Source organism: Amia ocellicauda, chromosome 7 (genome assembly GCF_036373705.1).
Source record: "Amia ocellicauda isolate fAmiCal2 chromosome 7, fAmiCal2.hap1, whole genome shotgun sequence".
In the NCBI taxonomy this organism is placed as follows: Eukaryota; Metazoa; Chordata; class Actinopteri; order Amiiformes; family Amiidae; genus Amia; species Amia ocellicauda.
The window spans coordinates 24,608,780-24,634,935 of NC_089856.1; the positions used below are offsets into that span (position 1 = coordinate 24,608,780).

Sequence of the window (26,156 nt, forward strand, 5' to 3'; positions counted from 1 at the left end):
GATTTCATGGTCAGGATGTGATTTGGTGTCAAGGGCTCTGGACAGGATGGATCGTTCAGATGATCAGTGGTCAGAGGTCTGCTATTTACAACCGCCATAACTTCATATAGGAACGTTCGTAGTGAGGAGCAGTCAAGTTGTCTGGCTGACTGTTCTAGAATGGACGTCAAGACACTTCTGATTCTGCGAATTTGTCTTTCCCAGACGCCACCCATATGACTTGAAGCTGGGGTGTTCATGATGAACTCACATCTCAGTTCTTTGAGTTCCTCTTGATCCATCTCCTTTAATGCTTGAATGAACTCACGCCTGGCACCAACAAAGTTTGTCCCTTGATCACACCTTATTTGCCGTACTGTTCCACGAATAGCGATGCATGAACGCAGAGCGTTAATGAAGGCATCTGTGGTCAAGTCGTCGAGCATTTCAATATGCACTGCTCTGGAACACATGCAGGTAAGTAAGAGTCCATAACGCTTTAACTCTTTTCTTCCTTCCTTGATGTGGAATGGCCCGAAGCAGTCCATCCCGCAGTAAGTAAATGGAGGGGTTGTTTCCATTCGATCTTCCGGGAGATTTGCCATCCTTTGTTGTTCTGTGCATCTTCTGAACTTCCTGCACGTTGTGCATTTGTAAATATGGGATGACACTGCCCTGCTGCATCCCAGGATCCATATACCATTGGATCGGATCTCATTTATGGTCATTCCCCGTCCCCGATGGTGCACTCTCTCGTGATAGTGCTTGACGAGTAATGCCGACACGTGACTGTCTCTAGGGAGAACAGCTGGATGCTTCACATGTGGATGAAGAGCAGCATGAGTTAAGCGGCCTCCGACTCTGAGGATACCTTGGTCATCCAGGAATGGACCCAACTTGTGTAACTTGTTGGCCTTGTCTTTGATTTGTGAGTTCTTATGACACTGGATGCCCTGTATTTCTTGAGAGAGGGTTGCTTGTTGGACCATCTTGATTATGCTGAGCTCTGCATCTCTCCTTTCCTCTAAACTGGTGCTTTCCCAGGACCTTGGCCTGAGGCCTTTCGCTTCCCTTGCACGCCGCTTTAGTCTGGCTATAGCTTTCACCATTCTTGACCAGTCAGAGAACTTTCGTAGACAATCTAACAGTGACCTTATTTCCTTTGCCAGGGTGTCATGAGCCTGGGCCTTCTTGATCTCTGGATCACTACTTGCAATCTCTCCCACCTTGACTACTTCGCTGGTCAGCTCTTTCTGCCAAAGAAAGCTTGGACCCGTGAACCAGTTGGAAGCTACAAGTTGTTTTGCTGCAAGACCTCTTGAGGCATGATCTGCTGGATTCTCTTCGGAAGCCACATACCTCCATTGCGCAGACTCCGTACTTTGCTTGATGCGTTCCACACGGTTTGCCACGAACACATGAAATCTCCTGGCCTCGTTACTGATGTATCCGAGGACAACCTTTGAATCGGTCCAGAAGAATTCTTGTAGGCAATCTATCTCCAGTTCCCTTTTGAGCATGTCACTGGTGCGGACGGCTACGACTGCTGCTGACAGCTCAAGTCTTGGTATGGTGGTAACCTTAGCAGGGGCTACTCTTGACTTCCCCATTACCAAAGAGCAGTGGACTTCACCTGATGCACTGACTGCTCTGAGGTACGAACACTCGCCATAACCTGACACGCTGGCATCAGAGAAATGATGGAGCTCGTAGCTCTGAACCTTAAAGTTTAATGGAATGTAGCATCTCTGAATCTTTACACCAGCCAGGTTTTGCAGGTCTTGGAGCCAAAACTCCCACAGGGGTCGAAGATCATCAGGTAAGATGTCATCCCAACTGAGCTTGTTATGACACATCTGCTGCAGAATCTGTTTTCCCACCAGGATGAACGGTGCCACAATCCGAGTGGATCGTATACTGAAGCGACAGTGGATAAAACTCCTCTTCGGGTAAGTGGATTTTCTTTCACAATCACTCTGAACTGGAACTCGTCAGAAGCCACGCACCACTGTATGCCAAGTGCTCTTTCCACGTGTAGCTCTCCCAGGGCCATGTCCAGGTCTTGGGCAGCTTTTGCACATTCTTCTTTGGGGATTGAGGCTAGGACTTTCTTGCTGTTGGAAATGAACTTGTGCAGCCTGAGTTTGCCTTTGTTGCAGAGCTCTCTTGCCTCCTTCACTAACTGAATAGCTTGGCTTTCAGACGCTAAGCTTGACAAGCCGTCATCAACGTAAAAGTTCTTCTGAATGAACTTGATGGTGGCTTCACTGAAGTGTCCGTGTCCTTCGGCTGCGAGGTGCTTGAGTCCATAGTTAGCGCAGCCAGGTGATGAAGCAGCGCCAAACAAGTGGACCTTCATCCGGTAGATGGATGGTTTGGCTTCAAGATTTCCATTCTCCCACCACAGGAATCTTAGGTAATCTTGGTCTTCTGCTTTAACGTGGAACTGGTGGAACATGCGTTCAATGTCACACATGATTGCCACTGGACCTTTCCGGAAACGACACAGAACTCCCACCAAGGTGTTTGTCAGCTCTGGACCGGTCAGGAGATGGTCGTTTAAGGATGTCTCTTGAAATCTCGCCGAACAATCGAAGACAACACGTATCTTCCCAGGCTTTTGGGGATGATACACCCCATGGTGTGGGATGTACCATGCTGGAGCTTTATTGAGGTCTTCTTCTGGGACCCTTTCTGCATCTCCACGTGTTATGATCTCATCCATGAAGGTCTTGTAGTCTTTGTAGTACTGTTTGTTTCTTTTCAGCTTCCGTTCTAGGCATCTGAGACGGTGGATGGCGCACACCATGTTATCTGGTAAGTTGGGTCTTTCATTCTTGAATGGCAGTGGCATCTCATAATGACCATTGTCCTTGAGCCTGATGCCTCTTTCCATCTTTGACAGGAATCGGAGTGCCTCTTGAGAGATGTGACTGTCCTCCAAAGACCTTTCGACAAAGTCCGATTCCAGCACCTTGATGACATCTGCAGGTGAGACTACCTCTTTGACTTGAGTTCTACAGACATAGTGAACTTCGCTTGTGAGGTTTGAAGAGGACTGAAGACCAGGCATCACTTGCCTCACGATGACCTGGTGACTTATTCCAATTTCATCTCCATAGTCAAGACATGGGTTGCCATAGCCAACTACGCTCCAGCCCAGGTCTGTTCTCTGAGCAAAGGGCTGATTTTCTTTACCAGGCACCACTTGCCTTGGGACAAGAGCTTGAGGACAGTTGTAGCCGATTAGCAGGCCCACGTCGCAGCTTTGTTGAGGAGCAATCTCGTCTGCGACGTGTTCCAGATGAGGCCATGCCTTTGCAGTCTCTGGTGTGGGAATATGATCTCTGTTTGCAGGGATGAATTCTCTTGAGTAGGTCACTGGCAGAGGAATTATCTTGTCTGAGTAGAATCCTCTCACTTGTAGTCCAGTCAGTTTCCGACAGGACACAACTGTGTTTCTTGAAGCCATTGTGGAGAGCTTTAGCTGAACTGGTTCCTTCTTTGTGTGAAGAGTCTTTGCCGTTTCTTCCAGGATGAATGTCGTGTCGCTCTGTGTATCGAGGAGTGCATACACAAGAACTTCACGATCTGGCTCACTTGTGACTGACAACCACACTGGAATGACTGTGGATGTATGAGTGTCTTTAACATTCTGTAAAACTCTGTTGGATGTTGACTCACGTGATGATCTTGCTGCCCTATCTTGTGGCCGCTCTATTTTCCTTTCCCTTGACTTGCCACTGTTCCCTGCTCCACTAAGCCGTGTTGACATCCTTTCTTCTTTGGTGCGATTATCATGGAGGCAAGCTGGATGTCTTTTTTCACACATATCGCAGATCTCTCTGTTTTCACAGTCCTTCGAGCGATGGCCAAACTTCAGACAGCCGAAACACAATTTCTTCTCTTGAACAAACTTGACTCGCTCTGAAATAGTCTCATCCATAAATTTGCGACACTTGTGTAGACTGTGACCTGCCTTCTCACAGAAGACACAGCTTGTGGTAACAGCTTTCTCGTCTGAGTTGGTTGCCAATACCTTTGCTCCATGACCTCTTGTCTTTGAAACCTTGATCTTCTCATTTTCACTTGGTTTTAGAGCGTGGAGGGACGTTATTGGGTTACAGGCGATTTTGGCTTCACGTGTGAGAAACTTGACGAACTGGCTAAAGCTTGGGAACGTGTGACTTTGTTCTTCCACTTCTATCACCTTCCTATTCCATCTTGAGGTCAGCCAGTCTGGAAGTTTAGAGAGTATTTTCTGATTTTCGTTGCAGTCGTTGAGTACTTCAAGACCTCTGATCTGAGACATGGCCGCCTCACAGCTGCGAAGGAAGTCAGCGAGTTCTTGAAGTTCCACACTCCCCTTAGAGTTTATTTTGGGCCACGTATCAAGCTTATCTCTGAAGGCCTTGGCGATAAGGAATGGATTGCCGTATCTCTCTTCTAGGATGGTCCACGCTGCACAATAAGCTGACTCTGTGCCTAGCAAGAAGTAGCTTTCAATGGCCTTTTTGGCTGGTCCACCCACATACTTTCGCAGATAGTATATTTTCTCTTCAGCTGGTATGTTTTTCCTGTCAATAAGTGTCTGAAAGGAGACTTTCCAGTCATTAAATCTGAGTGGGTCGCCGTTGAACGTTGTTGGTTCAGGTACGGGAAGACGACTCGCACTGATGGACTCTGCGAATGCTCTAACAAGAGCTGCAGTATTGTCTTCTTGTTTTGGTTGTGTCAGAGAGTGAGGTGGGGAGCGATGCTGCAATAGGCTACTTTCATGCTTGACTTCCTCTTTCTCCTTCGGAGGGACACATTGATGGAGCAGCCCAAATATTTCTTCATCTGAGCATTCACTTTGTTCATATACTTGCTGTCTCGCCTTAGCAGCCTCTAGCTTCTTGATTGTCTCCAATCTTTCTAGTTCTCTGCGCTTGGCTTCCAGCACCCTTTGTCTTTCTGCATTTTCAGCCTCTTGATTAGCTCGTAAATTGGCTGCTTCAGTTTCGAGTCTTTCAAGTTCTTTGATATGACGTTCTTGCTCTAGCAGTACTTTTAAAGTGGCTTCATTGGCAGCAACTTCAGCAGCAGCATCTCGTCTTGCAGAAGACTGGCTTGAACGGGATGTTATTCTTGAGTTAGTTTGAGAATGAGCAGACGACTTGGTGCGGTGAGAGTTGACGCTTACTTTGTCTGAGGCTGCAGCTTCAATTACAGACTCTATTGATTTCACTCTTTGTTCTTCACCCCCTCTTGTGTCTAGAAGAGCCTTTGCAGTCTGGATGATTGTTCTTGTTACTGCTTCGCAGGTGTCTGCTCTGCGACGTGTGTCTTGGTCGGGAATGTCAATGTGCCTTAAATCTTCATAAACAACGTTCAGATTATCTGAGGCATTGCTTATCTTAGTGATGTGGTCACGCAGCAGGTTGTTTGAGCATTGTCCACTCAGCGCTTGTTTGGCATCCTTAGCGATAGCTTTCCACTTCTCGTAGCTCACACTGAAACGGTGTGCAAATCTTCTTACTTGCTGATCGTGCAGTTCTTGGCCCTTTTCCGTAAACCTGCGGACCCTTTGGCTTCTATGTGGCTCTTGTGAGGAAGTGTGGTTATCTCCTGTGCCTTCAGCAGCTTGTGGTTGCATGTCTGTGCAGTGCTGCTGCGCGTCTTCACCTGCACCCTCTTTGTCACTCTCAAAGAAAAGCTCAAACTCTGACATTTTGCTTTAGTTTGGTTTAAATCTAAACTTGTTTTTTAGTTGAGTAAATTACCTTGTTCACAATAATCTAAGTTATGTTTAACTTAGCTTAAGCTCAATTGAGTAGTTGTTTTTAATCTCTGATATGTGAATAGTCAGCCTTTAATTACTTGCAGCTACTGACACTACTTTGGAGAAAAATTACTCTCTGCAGCTAAATTAACTTGCTTTTTCCAAAATAAAAACTGTACTAACTGTACTCAAAGACTAGTAACACTCACTTTGTGATCTATGGAGCTATGGTCTTCTTGCCTGATAACTTGTTATAGTTATATATGGCCTTATTTAAATCTTAAATTACCACAAATGAAATTAAACAAACCAAAAATATTAACTCTTAGTTAAACTTGTACATATACCACATTAAGTAATAACCATTCACTTTTAAGTCTAAATATGACCAATTCTGCCTTACTCTCGGTACTAATAGTTCTTAATATTTACATCCTACTCATCAGTAGACACAATATCAACACAGTAGCAATATCAATCCACTTCAATTTGAGAAAAGGTAAGTAAACAAAACATTAACTAATGGGAAATGCAAAGAAATGTCTCATTCTCTTGCCCAGAACGCTTAATGTCTCTGAATTACAGCTTAATTTGCGTTATGAAACCTGATTCTTCCGTGGGCACTGCCTCTTCTCGCGCTGTCATGTGCAGATGTCTCGGCCCGACCACGACTCGCGCTCTCCGATGCCGTCTGTGAAGGCGCGCGCTGCGATGGAGATGTCTCAGCCCAGCCACGACTCGCGCTCTCCGATGCCGTCTTCCTCGCCTCCTCATGCGGAGCAGTCGAGTTCTCACTGTAGCTCCCTCCAGTAGTCAACACGAAGCACGAGGTCTTGGTTAAAAAACGGGGTTTTATTTCAACAACATATCATGTCAACCCGTGAGAACTGGGTTGAAAGAGAGAAAAAAAATAAAAGGAAATTATAAATACAATGCATGTATGTATGTCTTGAATACAGTTTGTGCCGTTATAGTTACACACTAGTTAACACAAGCTATGCACATGAAATATATCACAGACAACTGGATACAAAAGAAACATACCTCGTAGGCTGCTTCCTACTTAGGAGGGGCTAAATCTCAAAAGCCTTCTTCCTTGTCTTCTTTACTCGGATAATATACATTTAGATATCTTTATATTCTTAATATTTACTTAGCTCGGAGAGCTCTTGCGATGCTATGTTTTAGCTCTACACTTTAGATGTTGTGCCCCCTTTAATTACGTGCGGAACACAAGGATGGCGCTAATTAGTTCCGCCTCTACGATATCCTATTAATTTTAGGTAGGAACCAAAAAAATAGTCACAAACTTAACTAAAGCTGAGAGGCAGTTACAGAAATGATTCGACCTTTGTGACATGGTGCATTATCCTGCTGGAAGTAGCCATCAGAGGATGGGTACATGGTGGTCATAAAGGGATGGACATGGTCAGAAACAATGCTCAGGTAGGCCGTGGCATTTAAACGATGCCCAATTGGCACTAAGGGGCCTAAAGTGTGCCAAGAAAACATCCCCCACACCATTACACCACCACCACCAGCCTGCACAGTGGTAACAAGGCATGATGGATCCATGTTCTCATTCTGTTTACGCCAAATTCTGACTCTACCATCTGAATGTCTCAACAGAAATCGAGACTCATCAGACCAGGCAACATTTTTCCAGTCTTCAACTGTCCAATTTTGGTGAGCTTGTGCAAATTGTAGCCTCTTTTTCCTATTTGTAGTGGAGATGAGTGGTACCCGGTGGGGTCTTCTGCTGTTGTAGCCCATCCGCCTCAAGGTTGTACGTGTTGTGGCTTCACAAATGCTTTGCTGCATACCTCGGTTGTAACGAGTGGTTATTTCAGTCAAAGTTGCTCTTCTATCAGCTTGAATCAGTCGGCCCATTCTCCTCTGACCTCTAGCATCAACAAGGCATTTTCGCCCACAGGACGGCCGCATACTGGATGTTTTTCCCTTTTCACACCATTCTTTGTAAACCCTAGAAATGGTTGTGCGTGAAAATCCCAGTAACTGAGTAGATTGTGAAATACTCAGACCGGCCCGTCTGGCACCAACAACCATGCCACGCTCAAAATTGCTTAAATCACCTTTCTTTCCCATTCAGACATTCAGTTTGGAGTTCAGGAGATTGTCTTGACCAGGACCACACCCCTAAATGCATTGAAGCAACTGCCATGTAATTGGTTGGTTAGATAATTGCATTAATGAGAAATTGAACAGGTGTTCCTAATAATCCTTTAGGTGAGTGTATACATACATTTATATATATATATATATATGCCTATTATCAGACTCTTATCATGGCTCTTCTTATAGTGGTCCAATTTAGATTATTAAAGGAGCTCAAAACATTATATTTACTAGACTGATATAGGCTAAGGCTAAGATTGGGTTTATATTATGTGTTATGTGTATTTAAAATGTTTTATGTGTATTTGTGTTAATTGTTTTTATTATTCATTTTTTATAATAATAGTGCATAATAAATCAAGCATTGTCCCCAGATGAATGTACTCTGGTAAACCAGCCAGGACAGTAGCGCAGACTATATAGGTAAAGGCACATACGTGAGTGATTCGGGTTGTAAACTATTTCTGTTACTGTATTGTACTGTGGATTGTGGTTGAAAAACAAGTGGGCAGGTAGAGGGGAAGCATTGGGTGCGCAATATGTCAATCCTTAGTGAAAGGAAGCGAGTCACAGGTAACCGATCCAAATTAATAATGCAAGGCGCCTATACTCCTTGCTAACGGCATCAAGTAGCCAAAACCTTCCGAATTTCTTTTAAAAAGTGAACTTGCTCAGGATTAGATAACACAGCGAATGCACAGCAATCAATTTAAAAAAAAGTGCATTGTGTTTCAGAGATTTAAAAGGGATTTCATTTTCTAACGAGGAGGCAGTAGCCAGCAGTGGTGTACCTCTACGTTTTCCCCAAAGGCTTGTTCGGCACTGTTGCTTAGATGCCATATTCCAGTGCGTAGCTGAAACCGAAGCAAGAGTCCAATGCTTCTTAAAGACCTTTGTCAAGGACTTAGCTGTTTTGGTAAGCAGATTACTATATCAATCTTTTAATGAAATACTATAAATGTCTCCCCACTCTTGTTGTTTTTGTTTCATTTTTTGTATTTTATTTCTTGAAGTGCAACTCTGCGGTTGCCCTTCTCTGATAAGAAATTGGAGCGACGTTCACAAAGCTAAGTTAGGTGTTTCTGTATGTTCTCGAACTTTAGCCTAGCTGTATTGTTATTTGGGTTGTGGTGGGTTTTCATCGCTAAGCTACCTAATTATCCAAAACCGCACGACTGTAAGGTTGAATGGGTTCGTTATCGTATACTTGAACGAACTAATTAACCTAACTGGCTTTTGTTCCCTTTTCACAGGTCCTGCATGTCATTGTGTGTTTTTTACTGATAAGATAAGGTGGTGAATTGCCAAATTGCTCATTATAAAGATGCCTTTAAAATAAATACTTTCGCTTGCATGTTCTACACAGTACTGTTTTGATATGAAAAGCATTTGATTCTGGTCTGGTCTTATTAAACGCTTTCAGTCTGTTCCATTTCACTGTATCAGTTTTACAGCAGTAATGCCATCGCACATTGTGAGAGGCATAATCTCATTACTTTCTTTATCCACCCCGAGGTGTTCTTCAAAACAATATACAAAATAAAAATTTGAATTGTATTCCTCAGTCTGAGAAGTTTTATTTTTAACTAGCATGTAGCACAACACTGCAAATATGTATTCAGGGCTCTATGCTTACTGTTTTCCTTAGGAGCACTGTGCCCCTAAATTTTTCAATTTCAGTCCACAATTTAGGCGGTCGGGCATATAGGGCACTTAGGTGAAAGAAAAGGGGCAGTGGCTCATGCCACCCCTACCCCCTGCCCCCTCTGCATGTCCCTGTGTAAGTACACTGATCAGCCATAACATTATGACCACTGACAGGTGAAGTGAATATCACTGATAATCTTGTTATCATGGCACCTGTCATGTGGGTGGGATATATTAGGCAGCAAGTGAACATTTTGTCCTCAAAGTTGATGTGTTAGAACCAGGAAAAATGGGCAACCGTAAGGTTCTGAGCAACTTTGACAAGGGACAAATTGTGATGGCTAGATGATTGGGTCAGAGCATCTCCAAACCTGCAGCTCTTGTGGGGTGTTCCCGGTCTGCAGTGATCAGTACCTATTAAAAGTGGTCCAAGGAAGGAAAAGCGGTGAACCGGCAACAGGGTCATGGGCGGCCAAAGGCTCATTGATGCACGTGGGGAGCGAAGGCTGGCCCGTGTGGTCCAATCCAACAGACGAGCTACTGTAGCTCAGATTGCTGAAAAAGTGAATGCTGGTTCTGATAGAAAGGTGTCAGAACACACAGTGCATCGCAGTTTGTTGTGTATGGGGCTGCGTAGTCGCAGACCAGTCAGGGTTCCCATGCTGACCCCTGTCCACTGCCGAAAGCGCCTACCATGGGCACGTGAACATCAGAACTGGACCACGGAGCAATGGAAGAAAGTGGCCTGGTCTGATGAATCACATTTTCTTTTACATCACGTGGATGGCCGGGTGCGTGTGCGTCCCTTACCTGGAGAACACATGGCACCAGGGTGCACTATGGGAAAAAAGCAAGCCGGCAGAGGCAGTGTGGTGCTTTGGGCAATGTTCTGCTGGGAAATCTTGGGTCCTGCCATTCATGTGGATGTTACTTTGACACGTACCACCTACCTAAGAATTGCAGACCATGTACACCCTTTCTTGGACACGGTATTCCCTGATGGCATTGGCCTCTTTCAGCAGGATAATGCGCCCTGCCACAAAGCAAAAATGGTTCAGGAATGGTTTGAGGAACACAACATCGAGTTCAAGGTGTTGACTTGGCCTCCAAATTCCCCAGATCTCAATCCAATTGTGCTGGACAAACAAGTCCGATCCATGGAGGCCCCACCTCACAACTTACAGGACTTAAAGGATCTGCTGCTAACGTCTTGGTGCCAGATACCACAGCACACCTTCAGAGGTCTAGTGGAGTCCATGCTTCGACGGGTCAGGGCTGTTTTGGCGGCAAAAGGGGGACCTACACAATATTAGGCAGGTGGCCATAATGTTATGGCTGATCTGTGTATATGCACACATGGCAGCACCGTTGCAAACTCAAAACGAAACTCAAACGTTTTCCGTTAATGATATATGTTTATATTTTGAATTCAATATTTATGCCACTAGTTTGATCATATAGTCCGAGCCTTCTGTAATAATGCACCACGGCTGTGCAACGTACTTCCAGAGGCTCTAAGAAGCTTTCAAATTTAAAAGTTTTAAAATAATCTTTTCAGCCTTTATTGCTTGATTACCTTTATTGGCTAACCTAGCTGTATAAAATATAGTTATTATCATAATCATTTCAATGTAGTATTTCCTTAAAGAGTTCAAAAATTGTATTTGCACTGTGCACCCAAATTGTATTTCACACTCGCACAACATTATTTTTACTCGCAAATGCGAGTAAAATGCTTGCACTGTAGAGCCCTGTGTATTGTGCAGAGGTCATCCATTTCTGATATGCCCCAGAGAATCACACACACACACACACACACACACACACACACACACCAAAAAACAAAAAACAAAAACTTGGGTGCCCTTTAACGCTGGGCAGTGACAGGGCCTGCTGTGAAGTGTTAAAAGTTAACTCTTATTACAGAGTCAGAGCCGCACCTGTAAGGGTCAAAGTTCATTTTCCTTCTTATTTTCTCTTCTTCCCTCAACCTGCCACTTCCACTTACAGATCAGCTGTCTGCTTCCATGCTGCTCACTCAGGAGTAGGAGTGAATTCCACTTCCACTGATTCACAACTTTATTTCCATATTCTGGATATAAAGTGCGTGGAATTTTAAAGGGGATTAATAAACAAACTAAGCTGGAAGAAAGAAATACTTTTGTTCCTTGCATAAAATACACTGTCTGCCGTAAATTGTTTTAAATTCCAAGGGTATGTATGACAGCTTTTATTCTGTGACTTTCTGTGCATTTCTTTTTGGGACAGACATTTTGCAATAAAAGGCAATTAGTACAGTTTTGGAAACTGATTAGCTCTACTAACTTTTCCTTAGTCACCTCCTAAATTATTGATATATGATCTGTCTGTAAACAAAGGGTTGAATAGTACGGAAGAAGGAAAGAATTAGCAGAGTAATGCAGATTCGAAATTGATTGTGTTTACATGTATAACTGCCATGGTTCTTTCAATTTTGATTGCTGTATTAGAATAGTTCTACAAGCTCAACACTTCTAAGTTGTCATGTCGCTTTTACTTGCACATTTCTCATGTGCTGTGTACAAGTTTGTATCATGTTAACGTTTCCAAATTATTATCATTATTATTTTTCTACTTATTTATTTATTGGCAGACACCCTTATCCAGGGTGACTTACAAAATATAAGCACAAACAAAGTAACAAATTCACCTATAAGGTGACTGCAAAGGTAAAGGCCTGTCTAAAACTTGTCTTAATAACAATTGTTTTAATTTATTGGGCTTGGAGACTGCATGAATAAATTATACCCTTCTACCCATTTCCTCCAAAAAGGAGCCTGCCATTTAATAATCAACTACTAGATGTTGTGTCCATTTTATTTACAATTGCAGGATTGTTAATTGTTATATTGTTCTCTGGTCTGCAGGTTTACTAAGCAGTGAGTGAAGTAGTTCAGCTGCCAGAAAATGGAAAATAATACCACACAGATTTCTCGGGAGGACCTGGAGGAACTGAGGGAAGCTTTTGATAAGATAGGTGTGTTGGGAAGCTAGTCACTGATAGCCTCACTATGACTCTATAAATAATCTTATAGTTTCCATATACATTTGTAATAATACACACTGGGCTGTATAAAGGCGATAATCTCTAGAATACTGGGCAGGATTCTAAACCTGAGGCCTCTGAACTTCAGCACTCACACACTGCAACACCCACAGAGCCTGACTGTAGGTACATATTTTAAGACACATTAATTACAATCTCCACCCTAAAACTCATTCTTGGGCCACACAACATATCCTGCTGGTACCCAGCTGGCACACATCATTGTCACTATATTGGAAAAAACATAGCTGAAAGGTTGTGGCTGTGATTGTGAATTCATATGTTGTTCCAACGTGTATACAACACTGGTTAAATGATTCTGTTAGACATAATGTTAGCCATGTTACAGAACTGTAAGAGGCTTTATTTGTATATAATTATATTTATAAATAACCTCACTAGCAGAGGGTGTTATATACAAGTCATCATGTATTTTACATAATTTACACATTTGTTTTAGTATTATTATGTATAGTATTTGTTAATGAAATCAAATATGTAATGAATACTTGGCTAAAATTGTCATTATTTATTTAATTAGTACTGTTTACTACATCTTGTAACATCTAAGATTATTTTAAATGCTTGGGTGTTCAAATGTATGCTGCCCCAATGACAACATCACACCATTGTCATAAATGTATAGTGATGTCAATTAATAGTTTCAGAAAAAATGTTGTTTGTGTTACAATACTGTTGTATTTTGGATCTCGCAACATTGAACTGAACATCCCTGGGATCCACAATCTGAATGTCATTTCACATTTCAGCAGAATGACAAATTGTTACCTGGGTATTTCATTTTGCCCAGGTTGCATGAAGCAGCACTCAGTACTTGGCAAACACACCACAGTACCTTGCATGAATAGTCTAGTCCCAACAGATGCCTTTTGTAATGAGGATGCTTGGGTATTTAAGCACGTATGCCCTATCATTACACCAGAATAGGCCAGCCCATTTGGCAATGCTACCAATGCCATTGTATATCTGTAGATTGCAGGCTAGTCCAAGTCAAGTATTAGTAGAGGATATCTCTCTCTTTTTTATTACAGTGGTTACCTATTTCTGATACAAAGGACTTTGTTGGTTTAACTCTCAGCATGGGTAGGCATAATTTCAGTGGACACAGATTCTCCTGAGTTATGTTTTATCAGTTAGAGCATTAATTGCATTTTATTTTTGTCAGTCAACCTTTACTTTCAAAGCAGTAAATGAGGTTTGCATCTTTCCCTGTCCACAGACATTGATAACAGTGGCTATGTCAGCGACTTTGAGTTGCAGGAACTCTTTAGAGAGGCCAGATTTTCCTTACCGGGCTTCAAGGTGCGAGAAATCGTAGAGAAGATGCTGGGGGCGGCCGACCACAACAAAGACGAAAAGATATCTTTTGAAGAGTTTGTATCGGTAATCCCTTCTCCTGCACTTGCTGTTTTGACTCACAGAACTAATTTCCTTTCATTTAAATGTTATGAAATAAAAGTGTAAGTTCACATTTTGCAAACTGTATATGATTTGTTCAGGAGTTGACCATCATTAGTGTTATCGAGGCTGCAAAACAACTTAATTTCTGTTATTAGCCAAATTAGCTTAAGCAATTAGCTAAAGTCAGTTTGGTGTTAAACACATGTAAACTTTAAAACACACACATACACACAACATGCAATATAGCTACAGAAAATAGTCTGAAAATACCTACTGTTAGAACCAACTGAGCTCTCCATTACAGCATAATCAACTTAACCCTTAAGCAAAAATAAGTGAACCTGATAATCAAATGTTCTGTTTAAGTAAATGAAGGGGGCAATTGAATAACTGTGAAAACCAGAGAGACACTTGAAAGCTCCTGCACTGAAACAAGGCCAAATATAGGACAGAATGTGTACAATTGGAATCAGCAAATGATCTAACAAGCTGCGTGTTTTTTGTTTTGTTTGTTTGTTTGCTTTTTAATACCTCATGTAATGGGTATGCAAGTATCTGTTGCATTGATTTTGTTTTTCCTTTTTTTTTTTCGTCTGCCCATAGCTTTATCAGGAGTTGAAAAGTAAGGAGGTCAGAGAGTCGTTCCGCAAAGCCATTAACAAGAAAGATGGAATTAGGTCCTTTGGAGGGACCTCTGGCATATCCAGTGAAGGAACACAGCATTCGTATTCCGGTAATGAAGAGTGAACGTTGACTCATAGATAAATTGTGCATAGGCAGTTAACACAAAAGGGAGTTTCTGGCGTAACATTAATTAGGTGCTACTGTAGAACAGTAATAGGTGGGTGGTCTGCACACACACACACACACACACACACAAACCATAATATTCTTCTATTTATTGATTTATTACTGCTCTAATCTGGTAATCCAAGTTATGCCTGAGATTTTTAATGGATACCTGTCTCATTCTGTCTGCATTCAGATGAAGAAAAAGTTGCATTTGTGAACTGGATTAACAAGACTTTGGCCGAAGATCCAGATTGCAAACATCTATTGCCTATGGACCCGGAAAATGAGAGCCTTTTCAAATCTGTGAAGGACGGCATACTCCTGTGGTATTAATATGGTTATTGTTAAAGGATGTATTTTAACTTTGGTCTGGTGATGACGGTGTAAGCTCATTACAATGCACTGCAGAAAGGATTGACTGCAACAAAATCAACACCAAAATTACAAAATTTACAACTGGACTGCTTTACTGTTGAAATATGAGACTTTACTCTATACACCATTGTTCTACATTGTTAGATTTACTACTTTATGGTGTACCACTGATTTTTTTTAAAGAAACACAGTAGACGAATGAAATACTTTAAATCAATAAATAAATAATTCCTACCAGACAAAACTTTGTACATCAGAACAAGCTCATGTTTCTCACTGAAATATTTTTTTTTAATTAAAATTGTATATTGGTGTGGACCGATAGAAGAGATTGGTGTGTCACACATTTGTTTATTGAGTAGGTGTGACTGAAGCTTGAAAAGGTTGGGTTACACTATCTTAGAGAACAATTAGCTTGAGTCTTGTACATAAGACATTTTGTCTACATTTATCATCCATGCCTTACACTGTATAGTGCTTAAGAATTGCTGTCTTTTTCATTTAGCAAAATGATAAACTTTTCCCAGCCAGATACGATTGACGATAGGGTTATAAATACAAAGAAACTGACAACATTTACCATTTCTGTAAGTACCAATATTTGATTTTACAATCCACTACAATAAAATGTAATTGTTGCAATTGTGTTGCAGTTGTTGGAAAAGTGAGCAGTCCTAATGTATGTTATGAAACAGTGTGTGTAGTAATCATTGCAATGTAATTGTTATAAAGAAATGGGGCTGCATAATTAATGCTTTATTCTTGTCATCATTGCTGATTTTATAAAGCGATATAATTTGAGATCAACAAAGTTGTTTTTTCTTTTGCCCAGTGGGTTTAAGCAGATTATTTTGTGTTGCAGGAAAATCTGGTCCTAGCTTTGAATTCGGCCTCAGCCATTGGCTGCACCGTGGTCAATATTGATGCCCAGGACCTGATTATGGGAAAGCCACACTTGGTACTGGGCCTACTGTGGCAGATCATCAAGATCGGCCTGTTTGCTGATATTCAGATCTCCAGAAATGAAGGTAACACAATGTGGAGGGTGAAAAAATGGGTTTTCTAACTCCAGATTCCAGATTGAGTGATGTTTTATTAATCTTCTCCCCCTCCCCCCTTCCCTGTAGTCATCAATTCAAACTTGTAAATGTACCTTCTCCTGGGGGCTGGGATGGGAAGAGAGGAGATGGGTTTCAGCCTTTATCACACTCTACACTGTTCATTGAAATTAAACTGTTTTGGAGGAGAGCTTGAATGCACAAACTCCGAATATGAAGTGCAATGTTCCTAGCGATAATGTTTGTGTCTCCACAGCACTCATTGCTCTGCTGGGGGAAGGAGAGGACCTGGAACAACTACTGTCCATGTCCCCAGAGGAGCTTCTGCTGCGCTGGGTCAACTACCACCTCAATAATGCTGGCTGGCAGCCAATCGGAAACTTCACTGAGGATATCAAGGTGCTGCCTCACTGTACTATTCAGACTCAGCCAAAGTCTCCCTTTCTCCTCCTCTCCTCTTTATTGTCTGGCTTCTTACAGCACTGTGCTTGTCACTGTACTCTTGTCATCAACTTCTTTGAGTGTGGACTGTGTTGTAAAGGTTGATTTATTTATTTTAAGAACTGTATTAATACATACATGCTTACACATATTTTGTTTACTGTTATTTGCACTAATATGTTTTTATATTTTACTGTTTGTATTTAGTTTGATCACTTAAGAGCACTCAGAGAAAGTATGAAATAGCATATCTAAAAACAAACAAACATACATGGATATAAATCATTACAAACTGAAACTGAAGCTAGATTTGTTTACTAACTATTTCTCTTTCTCATACAGATATTCCTTCTGCTCATTTCAGATCAATATAGATACATTGTATATATAGACGTACACTGTATTTCTTTGTTGTTGTTGTCACTGAATTACAGAGAAACATTCATTTATAGATATTGTTTTTGAAGGAAGATCAAATACCAGATACAATATATATATATATATTCTGAAGTATCTCATTCTCATTTCACTCAGATAAGTCACGTGTTGTAGGTTTGTATTGAAACTTATTAATCATTAGCGTTTCCATTTTTTGATTTCTGTAGGGTTGTCTTGAGAATTCAGTGCAATGCATGCATCATATGTATTAACAGTTGCAGATCAATGATACCTTTATTAACAAGACTATGATGATAAAACTATAATGTTTAATGTAGGGTCTAGTGAATCACTGGTTTATGATTTGTTTAGGACTCCAAAGCCTATTTTCACCTGCTGAACCAAATTGCACCAAAAGGAGAAAGAGACGATGAAATCAAAATTACTATTGACATGTCAAGATTTACTGTAAGTGAAAAAAATATATTAACCATATTCTGTATACACATTGTATTCAGTCCCTGAGCCTGAATTAGCTTTACTTTAATGCATGTCAAATGCCACTACTTGTTGCCATTGACAGTTTAAGTTGGAACAAAAACCAAAAGACCTGAACTTAGCTCTCAATTAATCTGATTGATCCAATTATTGACACAAAATAAAAAAAAATGTAAAAGTCTTTTTAAAAGAGACTGTTGATTCAGCGAATAGAAAAAAAGTGTCTAGACCTGGACCGAAGTATTAAATTAAGTTTAATTAGATAATTAAACCAATTAACTGATAATTTAGATATGGAGAAAAAACAGAAGGCTATTAACTGTGAGAGACTTCTGTTAGATAGATTGACGAACAGATTCATTGGAAGATAGGCGGGTAGATTTAGAAGTTAAATTTGTTCTAATTATTAATTCAGTGTTATAAAGGTATTTAGCCAGATTAAAAATGTTCTTATATAGTCAGAGGTGTTCTGTTTTTTGTTCTTTAATGTTCAGCTTACTACACTAGTCAAAATGAGCATCCTCCACATTTGTGTAGCAAATAAGGATTTTATTTTTGGCAGTTGGGTTAAGGTACAATTTCAAATCTCTGGGTTTACTAATATACAGTACAAAGCATTTAGGCAAAGAGCTAGGTAGGTACATAGGGAGATGATACACAGAATGGCACACAACAAGGTATTTTCCTAGATAGGGGCTCTCACAGTATGACTGCTCTCTCCTCCCAGGAGAAGGATGATATTCAAAGGGCAGAGTTCATGCTCCAGCAAGCTGCCAGACTGGACTGCAGACAGTTTGTCACCCCTGCAGATGTTGTAGCCGGGATTCATAAACTCAACATCGCTTTTGTGGCCAACCTATTTAATACCTACCCAGCCCTGAACAAACCAAACCACAACGATATTGATTTGTCTTTGCTGGAAGGTAGGGGTTATCCACGTTTTTTGTTGTTGTTGATTTATTTATTTATTTGCTTACATTATTCCGAGAGAATAACTTCTTCAGAGATGATTTCTTACACTTATTCAACTGACCACAAGAGGTCGCACAATGTTACTAAATGCTTACTACATTGACTTCCAGTTTAGTGGGACAAGAAGGGGCAAGTACTGGATTTATTTTATTTTTTAAAATATGTGCATATCCTGCAAAGGGTGTTGTGAATTATGCTATTACTATTTGGCCTAGTAGATTACCACCAAATGCTTTTAACATAATACCAATACCTCTTGGCATGGTACGCTTACAGGTCTCCAGAGTCTCTGAGATCTGGAATACCCTGACTGATTAAATCAAGTAAACAGATTCCTTGCTTGCTTTTTAAGCTGCTTTAAAAAAAATCCCTCCTTTAATTGCCATACTCTGGAAGAATGCTGTGCATGAAGGGTGCTACACAAATATATTATTGTGTCCTAACTATTATCATTCTTGACATTATTCTTCAAAAGACTGTAAATGTGTTTTAGTATCTTTAAGTGTCACTACTCTTCTCTTTTTATCTGGTTGGAATGTCACTGTTTATAAATTAAAGCCCATGAGCATAGGAACAGCTAAGGAAACTGAAAGTGAGTCCATCAACAGTGTTATTATGATAGCTCAGGTTTGTTTATTTGTTTGATTTTCTGTTTGTTTGTCTGTTTTTGTTTTCTATCTTCCCAGAGCTGACCCCTCCTATTGTAGGTACTGTGTTAAGTCTTGATCCGTTTGAGCATTTTCTTCTTATTCTCCTTTATTTCTCCCTTTTTTCTCCAGTGTGTAACCCCCATCAGTAATGCAGAGGTAATTCTGTCACCATGGTCTGGCCAGTCTAATCTTGTTTTGTTCCCTCAAAATTAGGATAAATTCCCCTTTGCTTGCTGATGGGATGTTTTCTGTTTGGATTATTTTACCTACTGTGAGATACTCAAATATTCAGATGTTTGGTTAGTCCTCATTTGTCCATGAAATGTGTTTATAGGCCCAAACTTGCAAGAAATTGACATCTTATAATAAAATACTGTTTGTCAACATAAATCTTACCAAGATTGATAACAGACCTTGATATTCTAATCAGTGAAACACAAAATAATAAGAGTACTGGTTGGGCTAGGTCAGAGGGTGGTATCTGAGTTCTTTTCCCAGGATGTGGTTGGATATACAAAGACTTGTCAATAAATTGGCATTAATAATTGGTAGGTGTAAAGAGCACAACACAGAACTACTTTGGCAAAACCCTGTCTATAATATGTTCTCTGGGAACTAGGGGGGGTGCGGACGAGGTGAAGAGTGGGTGGGGGGGTGTGGACGAAGTGACAGGTGCGATGATGACAAGGTGACGACCAGGATGATGAAGTGACAAGTCAGGTGGAGGGGAGGCGACTGGGACAAATGATTCATGGGGCTTAGGGCAATACTGATTGGGTAACACCTTAGCTACAAATAGAGCTTGTGTTAAAAATGCCAGTCTGCTAAACCTTTCTTTTGTATTAGGCTTATTACCTTGGAACTCAGGATTTTGTTTACTAGCAGTTATATTTTGTCTTAAACAGTATTCTGCACTGTCTATTAGTTTCTTTCTCTAGTTTTCATAATTTTAGACCTACCAGTGGTGCAGAGAAGTGGAAACAAGCTACTCACACCTAGGATGTCTCTCAAGTGCTCCTTATAATTCTTGCTACATTAAAATCCTTGTGTGAAGTCTTATCTGCATTATATGTGGTTTACATTTTATTGCATACCCTGTTTGAAATGACTGCTTCCAACAGGATATCAACTCATGGTTAAACTGTTCATTTAATTAAATAGTTTGATAAGCTGAGCATGATATTCCATGAATCAAATAAACAACATATCAGTTATTGATATAAAAAAAGAGTAATTTTATTAGGGCAACTAGGTTTACTTTATAATTCAGTTATATTCTTATTAAGAGAAGGTGTCAGAACATGTTATAGAGCCCAATAATTATTACAATCATTTAGAACATTGTATGGGTATGTAATATAAATTTCTGCTTTTTTATATGAAATGCTGCATTTTCTTCTATATTTGTATTTACTGGATTGTGTTTACAAACTTACAAACAATTTGTTTGCTTGTTTCTATTCAGCATGCACGTTTCCTGTGTTAGCATAGTTTTGAAATAGTGCTATATTTCCCCAGTGTATAATATGGCCACCCTGCATTATGGCATTTTGAATTTGTTCAATCACAGATATTACTATAATCTGCAACACCACCAGTCACTGTGGAATTTAATTGAATGAATGGTTGAATTAAATCTGAATGCTTTAAAGACTTTAATTTGCATTGACCTGGGTTGTAACAAAAGATCTGTACTGAAACATTGCTTATAAACTTTACACCTAATTACATTTAGGGAAGAAAACTTGGTGAACCAGTGAATACAAACAAGAGCTTTTTTGATAATGTTTCCTGGTTCAAATCCCACATTAACTGACTTCTGGTTTCCTTGTTTTATTTAACCTGTTTATTAATTTAACATTAAAAAGGTAATCTTGTAAATTCTTAAGCAGTGTTTAAGGGAGTTTAATTCACTTTTTAGTGACTGTAAGTTGCTTTGGATAAAAGCATTTGTGAGAGTGCTAATTATTAAAGCAGTATATACCATTGTATAGTTGTCCTAAACACCTGGACTCCCTGAAAACAAAGAAGTTATAAGGACTGAAAGTCTATGAGAACAGACACTCGTTCTCAAAAATATACTTTTTTTTGTTTAATCAAAACAAAACAAAATGTGTTTCAATCGGTTTGATAAAGTGTAGGGTATATGGTTTTATATCTGCCTTTAGGGTACCTGTTCTGTTGACAGACGTCTGACTTTGGTTTCCAGTGCTAAAGAAAATCTATACAAAATTATATAGTATCAGTTTACAGGGCAGCAATAATCACAGAGGCTCCACCACAAATTGGCATGTCCTTTCACTGCTTAAAGACAGGCCCAACAGCAGGGTTCTATTTCCTACTCTGAAAGCTAACATTTTTGAGGTATAATTCCCAAATATGCTGTCCAGTAGATTGGTCAAGGGGAATTGGTGCCTGTAATAGCAGGAGAAATTTCAAAAATGTTGTGCTCCCTGTCTTGAAAAGACATTCCATGTTTATAAAGTTGTGTGTATCATTACAGGAGAAACAAGAGAAGAAAGAACATTCCGGAACTGGATGAATTCCTTGGGGGCGTACCCATATGTCAACCACTTATATCGGTAAAACAGTCTTCTTAACCTAATTTATAATAAATAAATACATGCAATCATACATACATAAAATAAATAAATAACCAATATGAAACAAATAGATTAATTCATATCAGCATGTGGCTGCACATTTTTTTAACACATAAAAATGTCTTAAATATTTGACTAGCTTGACTTTACCTGTGTTTGTGTGTGTGTGTGCATTTTGTTTTTATCATTAAGAAGCCAGTTACTAGTTTATGGGAATGCTCGGTTACTACTTTGTTTATACTGGGTTATTCAGAGCTTATGCTTGCCCTTTACAATAATGCCCATAAATTCCTAATGAAAGAATGTATTATCACCAGAGGAATATGGCCTGAATAAATCATGCGCTTGCTCTGAGCTCTGATGCTGATCACAACCTTACCCCCAACCCTAGTTTGTAACCCAATCCCTAACTCTAACCCCTCACCCTAACCCTAATTGTTATACCCAAGACCTACATCAGAACTCAGAGGACGTTTATGAGGTGTTATGCCTGCAGTGTTATTCTTGTGCAATTCATACATTCGCTTAGTAGGAATATGTGGTCATTATTATGTGTACCAGCACAGCTTTCATTCCCTGATCTTATGTGTAATCCTGCTTTGTATCGCTATAATGTTTCTCCACACACTCTACAGTGACCTGACTGATGCCCTGGTGATCCTTCAGCTGTATGAAAAAATCCAGGTTCCAGTGGAGCAGAAGCGAGTGAACAGACCGCCTTATCCTGCCCTGGGAGGCAATATGAGAAAGGTTAGTCCTAATATCAGCTGGCAATACGTGTATACTGTAGTAGTGGAAAACATTCACACCGTTCATTTGAATCAATGTAAGCTTGTGATTCTTCTATTTGAATTAATATTGTTAATTGAATTGTACTTGTATATGAATTCTATCTTTTCGGAATTTGTTGAACCCTGATTCAGCCTTGTGAAAACTCTTAACTATTCCTGTTACAGTTGAGACAATAGGTTGCCTCTCTGTCTTAATCAAGTGTTCACCTAACTCTGAGAAGATGTAATTGAACATTAATAACCAAATGACATTTCAAAAGTTTTGTGAATTATTTTGACTACAACTGTGTAGTGATTTATGCAATTTTGACCATTTCTGTGAAAAATGTAAAAACAGTTAACGAGAACACACTCAGCCCCAAGTGGATCATTACTTTACTTCCTGGTTTGCATCCACCTATGGGTTGTACAAGGACATCTTACGGTGTGAGGAGTAATTTGATTTTCATGTTGGGATGTGAAAGGTTATTGATCTTTCCCCACCCCAAAAAAATAATTAAAAAGGTTTACTGATTGCAAAATGCTGGGCTAATAATGTTGGTGCATTCTAGGATCTGTATATGTGATGGGGGGTCCCCAAGGGGGGGATAGAAGGAATTTCCTACTAGGACTCCACCCACGTCACTAAACCCCTCCTCCATGGCTATGCCACTCCTTTAATAATGAGGAAAGGAGACCTCTAATTCAATACCAATCGCTTAATCTCTGCATCAATCCCCACAGCAGGTCCAGGTCCCGGGACGCCCAACACAGACACCAGAATGCACTATTCTACATTTAACTTTAACACTCCTCTATACAAGCCAAAAATTCATATGTCTTAAAAGGAGCCCCTTAGACATAAAATCAGTCTCATTTCCCACCCCTTCATTTCTCGCCCGCTTCCTCCATTGGCCGCCTATCCCATCGCTGCACGCCTCTTCCACAGCCTTCCGCCACCCACAGTTCCTGCCTCTTCGGCAGCCCGGCAGCCTCCCCCTGTGAAGACTTTTCATTCTCAGCTGGGTGCTCCTGCTACGTGCTGTCCCCTGTTCATTTTAAACAGTTTCTATCTCAATTAGTCAATCAGGCTCAGCTGCATCAATTAATTAGCTTCCAATTCTATCAAGCTGGGAGGAATCCGTGTCTAATATTAAATCAAACAAAATACAGAACAATGCAAACAAAATAGCCCACATGTAAAGTGAATATAATTAAATGCATAAAGAAACAATGTATGCAATATAAAAAACACTGAATATTTGAAAAATAAATACAAAGTAATATAATCGTGAAAAACCAACCATCACCATCTGTGACATATACACCGGGGACTTTCTTATGTGTTCCTAAAAGAAAACTAGGAATCACATTACATTGTTTCTTATATATTCATGCAAATCACCATATATTCAAACACAGACTCCTGATGCATACACTAGATGTCTTACAGTGTTCTGACTGGTTTGAGTGTCTTTGTTGGTTTGATTTTGTTTTTTCATTTTCTAGCTTGAAAACTGTAACTATGCAGTTGAACTTGGAAAGAAGGAAGCTAAATTCTCCTTGGTTGGGATCGGGGGAGTAAACATTAATGAAGGCAATAAAACACATACATTGGCCTTGGTGTGGCAGCTAATGAGAAGGTAATTAAAAACAACAACATTGTTTTTATAAAGCTATGCCACAATTTTGCTGTCAAATCATACAAAGAAATAGGAAAGTCAAATTAAACACCAAGCCTAAAATGCCAAAACACTAAGGGATAGCATACAATAGGAATTCAGCCTAAGAAAAGAAAGTGTTGTATCTCAAAATGCTATAGGTTCACAAAAGCGGTAAAATTATTTATTAATTTGAAGGGCTAAGTTGAACATTTTAAGAGTGAGAGGTGTATAATTCAGGCCAAATGTATATTTAAAAAATATTTAGATAAAATAAAAGATTAGGGAATTTTTGCTTGTCCTTACCTTAAATTAAGATGTATCTGTAAATGTTTAATATTGCAGCTTTGTTTTTCAAAATAAGACCAAGGAACACTTTGAGGTGTCAACTGAAATAACACCTAGGAAATAGTCCAAACAGATTGAGGATCAGGACATCAGGGGACTTAGTAGTGTGTTAATTAAATTGACAACTACACACACAATGTTGTTCTGCTATTATTTTAATATAATGCAATTATTATCATTATTAACATGATAAATTAATATATTTATGTATGCATCCCTTCTTATTTTAGGTACACTGTGAAGGTTCTCTCTGATCTTGGGGAGGGTGAAAAAGTTAACGATGAATTAATTGTTAATTGGGTGAACACAGCTTTAAAAGAAGGCAAAAAGGAAACTGCCATCACAAGCTTTAAGGTACATGGATTCCACTAAGATACTATTTATTTTTAAATGCTTCTGGACTGCCTAAAGGTGTCTTGCTCATTAAAGTGGCTGATTTCTACCACTAATGGACTTCACTTCCTTTTTAGGACAAGCTTATCAGCACCAGCTTACCGGTGATAGATTTAATAGACACTATTGCCCCCAATGCCATTAAAGAAGAAATGGTGAAGAGGGAGAACCTCTCGGATGAGGACAAGCTGAACAATGCAAAGTAGGTCTCTCTTCATTCTAATTAAATCTTTGATATCATATTTCTTAAGGAGGTAAAAAAATGCCCATTGATAATTGTTCCCTATTGTTTTTTGTAATTTTTTGCTGTTGCCAAATATTCAAGGCTTTTATATTTAAACATTTAGAGCAGTGGCTTTTTCTTTCTAAATATAACTTTGAGTTTCCAAGGTTTGTGTAAACATTTACAGCTTCCCCTTTTGAGAGAAATAGTGAAATAAATAATGATATGGGAATTTTTACTGTACTGTAATATGTTTTCTAGTATCTGTATAATATAATGTATAATTATAAATTATTTTCCTGAGTGTAATCCTTTTCCCCCGTTACCATTGAATTTAATTTTGTATTTCTTTATTTGTTTTACATAGGTATGCAATTTCCGTTTCCCGTAAAATCGGGGCTCAAGTGTATGCTCTGCCTGACGACTTAGTCGAAGTGAAACCAAAAATGGTGATGACAGTGTTTGCGTGTCTGATGGGAAGAGGCCTGAAGAATGTTAAAGCATGAATGAAATGTGCTGTTTTATTACTGCCACACAGAGCATATACTAGAATATTGTTTACAGTTTTGTTGATTTTACCATATATAATAATCCTAGCATCTTATCTTTGCTAGCCATGTTCAAGGGAGTGTATTTTATTTTCTGATTGTTTTAAAACTTAAATCTTGTTTAGCTTATGATTTCAAAGCTCCTGTTATTTAATCAAATTTTGAATACTAAGAGACCTTACTCTCCTGCCTTGATTTTTCCACATCTGAGATTCATAACCAAAGTGTTTGTATATCCATGTTACATTTTCAGTAGCTCATTAAAGATTAATTGTCAGAATCATGACATTTCCTGCATACAACACTTTCCCTTTAGCAGCAAACATTATTATTATTATTATTATTATTATTATTATTATTATTATTATTATTATTATTATCTCCAATATTATTATCCACAGGTTGGCATTGTG

General features: G+C 39.6%; 2 protein-coding genes across 3 annotated transcripts; one reads left to right on the forward strand and one right to left on the reverse strand.

The window, feature by feature from the left end:
• Positions 1–1,604: 1,604 nt before the first annotated feature.
• Positions 1,605–7,041, reverse strand: LOC136753057 (uncharacterized). The gene is made up of 2 exons (XM_066708865.1): positions 6,788–7,041; positions 1,605–6,630 (listed from the first exon to the last, which is right to left on the reverse strand). Exon 2 carries the CDS (start codon positions 5,690–5,692, stop codon positions 1,736–1,738), a length of 3,957 nt encoding a protein of 1,318 aa, XP_066564962.1. The 5' UTR covers positions 5,693–6,630; positions 6,788–7,041; the 3' UTR covers positions 1,605–1,735.
• A 1,477-nt stretch (positions 7,042–8,518) lies between these two features.
• Positions 8,519–26,023, forward strand: LOC136753060 (plastin-1). 2 transcript variants are annotated; one of them, XM_066708871.1, is made up of 16 exons: positions 8,519–8,795; positions 12,433–12,542; positions 13,852–14,015; positions 14,637–14,766; positions 15,019–15,151; positions 15,706–15,787; positions 16,063–16,228; positions 16,515–16,657; positions 17,450–17,545; positions 18,303–18,498; positions 21,701–21,779; positions 22,436–22,550; positions 24,080–24,213; positions 24,810–24,933; positions 25,050–25,174; positions 25,563–26,023. In XM_066708871.1, exons 2-16 carry the CDS (start codon positions 12,473–12,475, stop codon positions 25,699–25,701), a joined length of 1,896 nt encoding a protein of 631 aa, XP_066564968.1. In that variant the 5' UTR covers positions 8,519–8,795; positions 12,433–12,472; the 3' UTR covers positions 25,702–26,023. The 2 variants fall into 2 exon arrangements, with proteins under 2 accessions (XP_066564968.1, XP_066564967.1); XM_066708870.1 differs by lacking the exon at positions 8,519–8,795 and adding an exon at positions 11,519–11,740.
• Positions 26,024–26,156: the final 133 nt, after the last annotated feature.

Bases quoted from the DNA above. Each gene is read 5' to 3' on its own strand.
- LOC136753057 (XM_066708865.1), bottom strand. From the start codon at position 5,692: ATGTCAGAGTTTGAGCTTTTCTTTGAGAGTGACAAAGAGGGTGCAGGT.
- LOC136753060 (XM_066708871.1), top strand. From the start codon at position 12,473: ATGGAAAATAATACCACACAGATTTCTCGGGAGGACCTGGAGGAACTG. The intron at 15,152-15,705 runs GTATTAATATGG...TTTTTCATTTAG, and splicing joins AAGGACGGCATACTCCTGTG to CAAAATGATAAACTTTTCCC. The intron at 17,546-18,302 runs GTAAGTGAAAAA...CTCTCCTCCCAG, and splicing joins TTGACATGTCAAGATTTACT to GAGAAGGATGATATTCAAAG.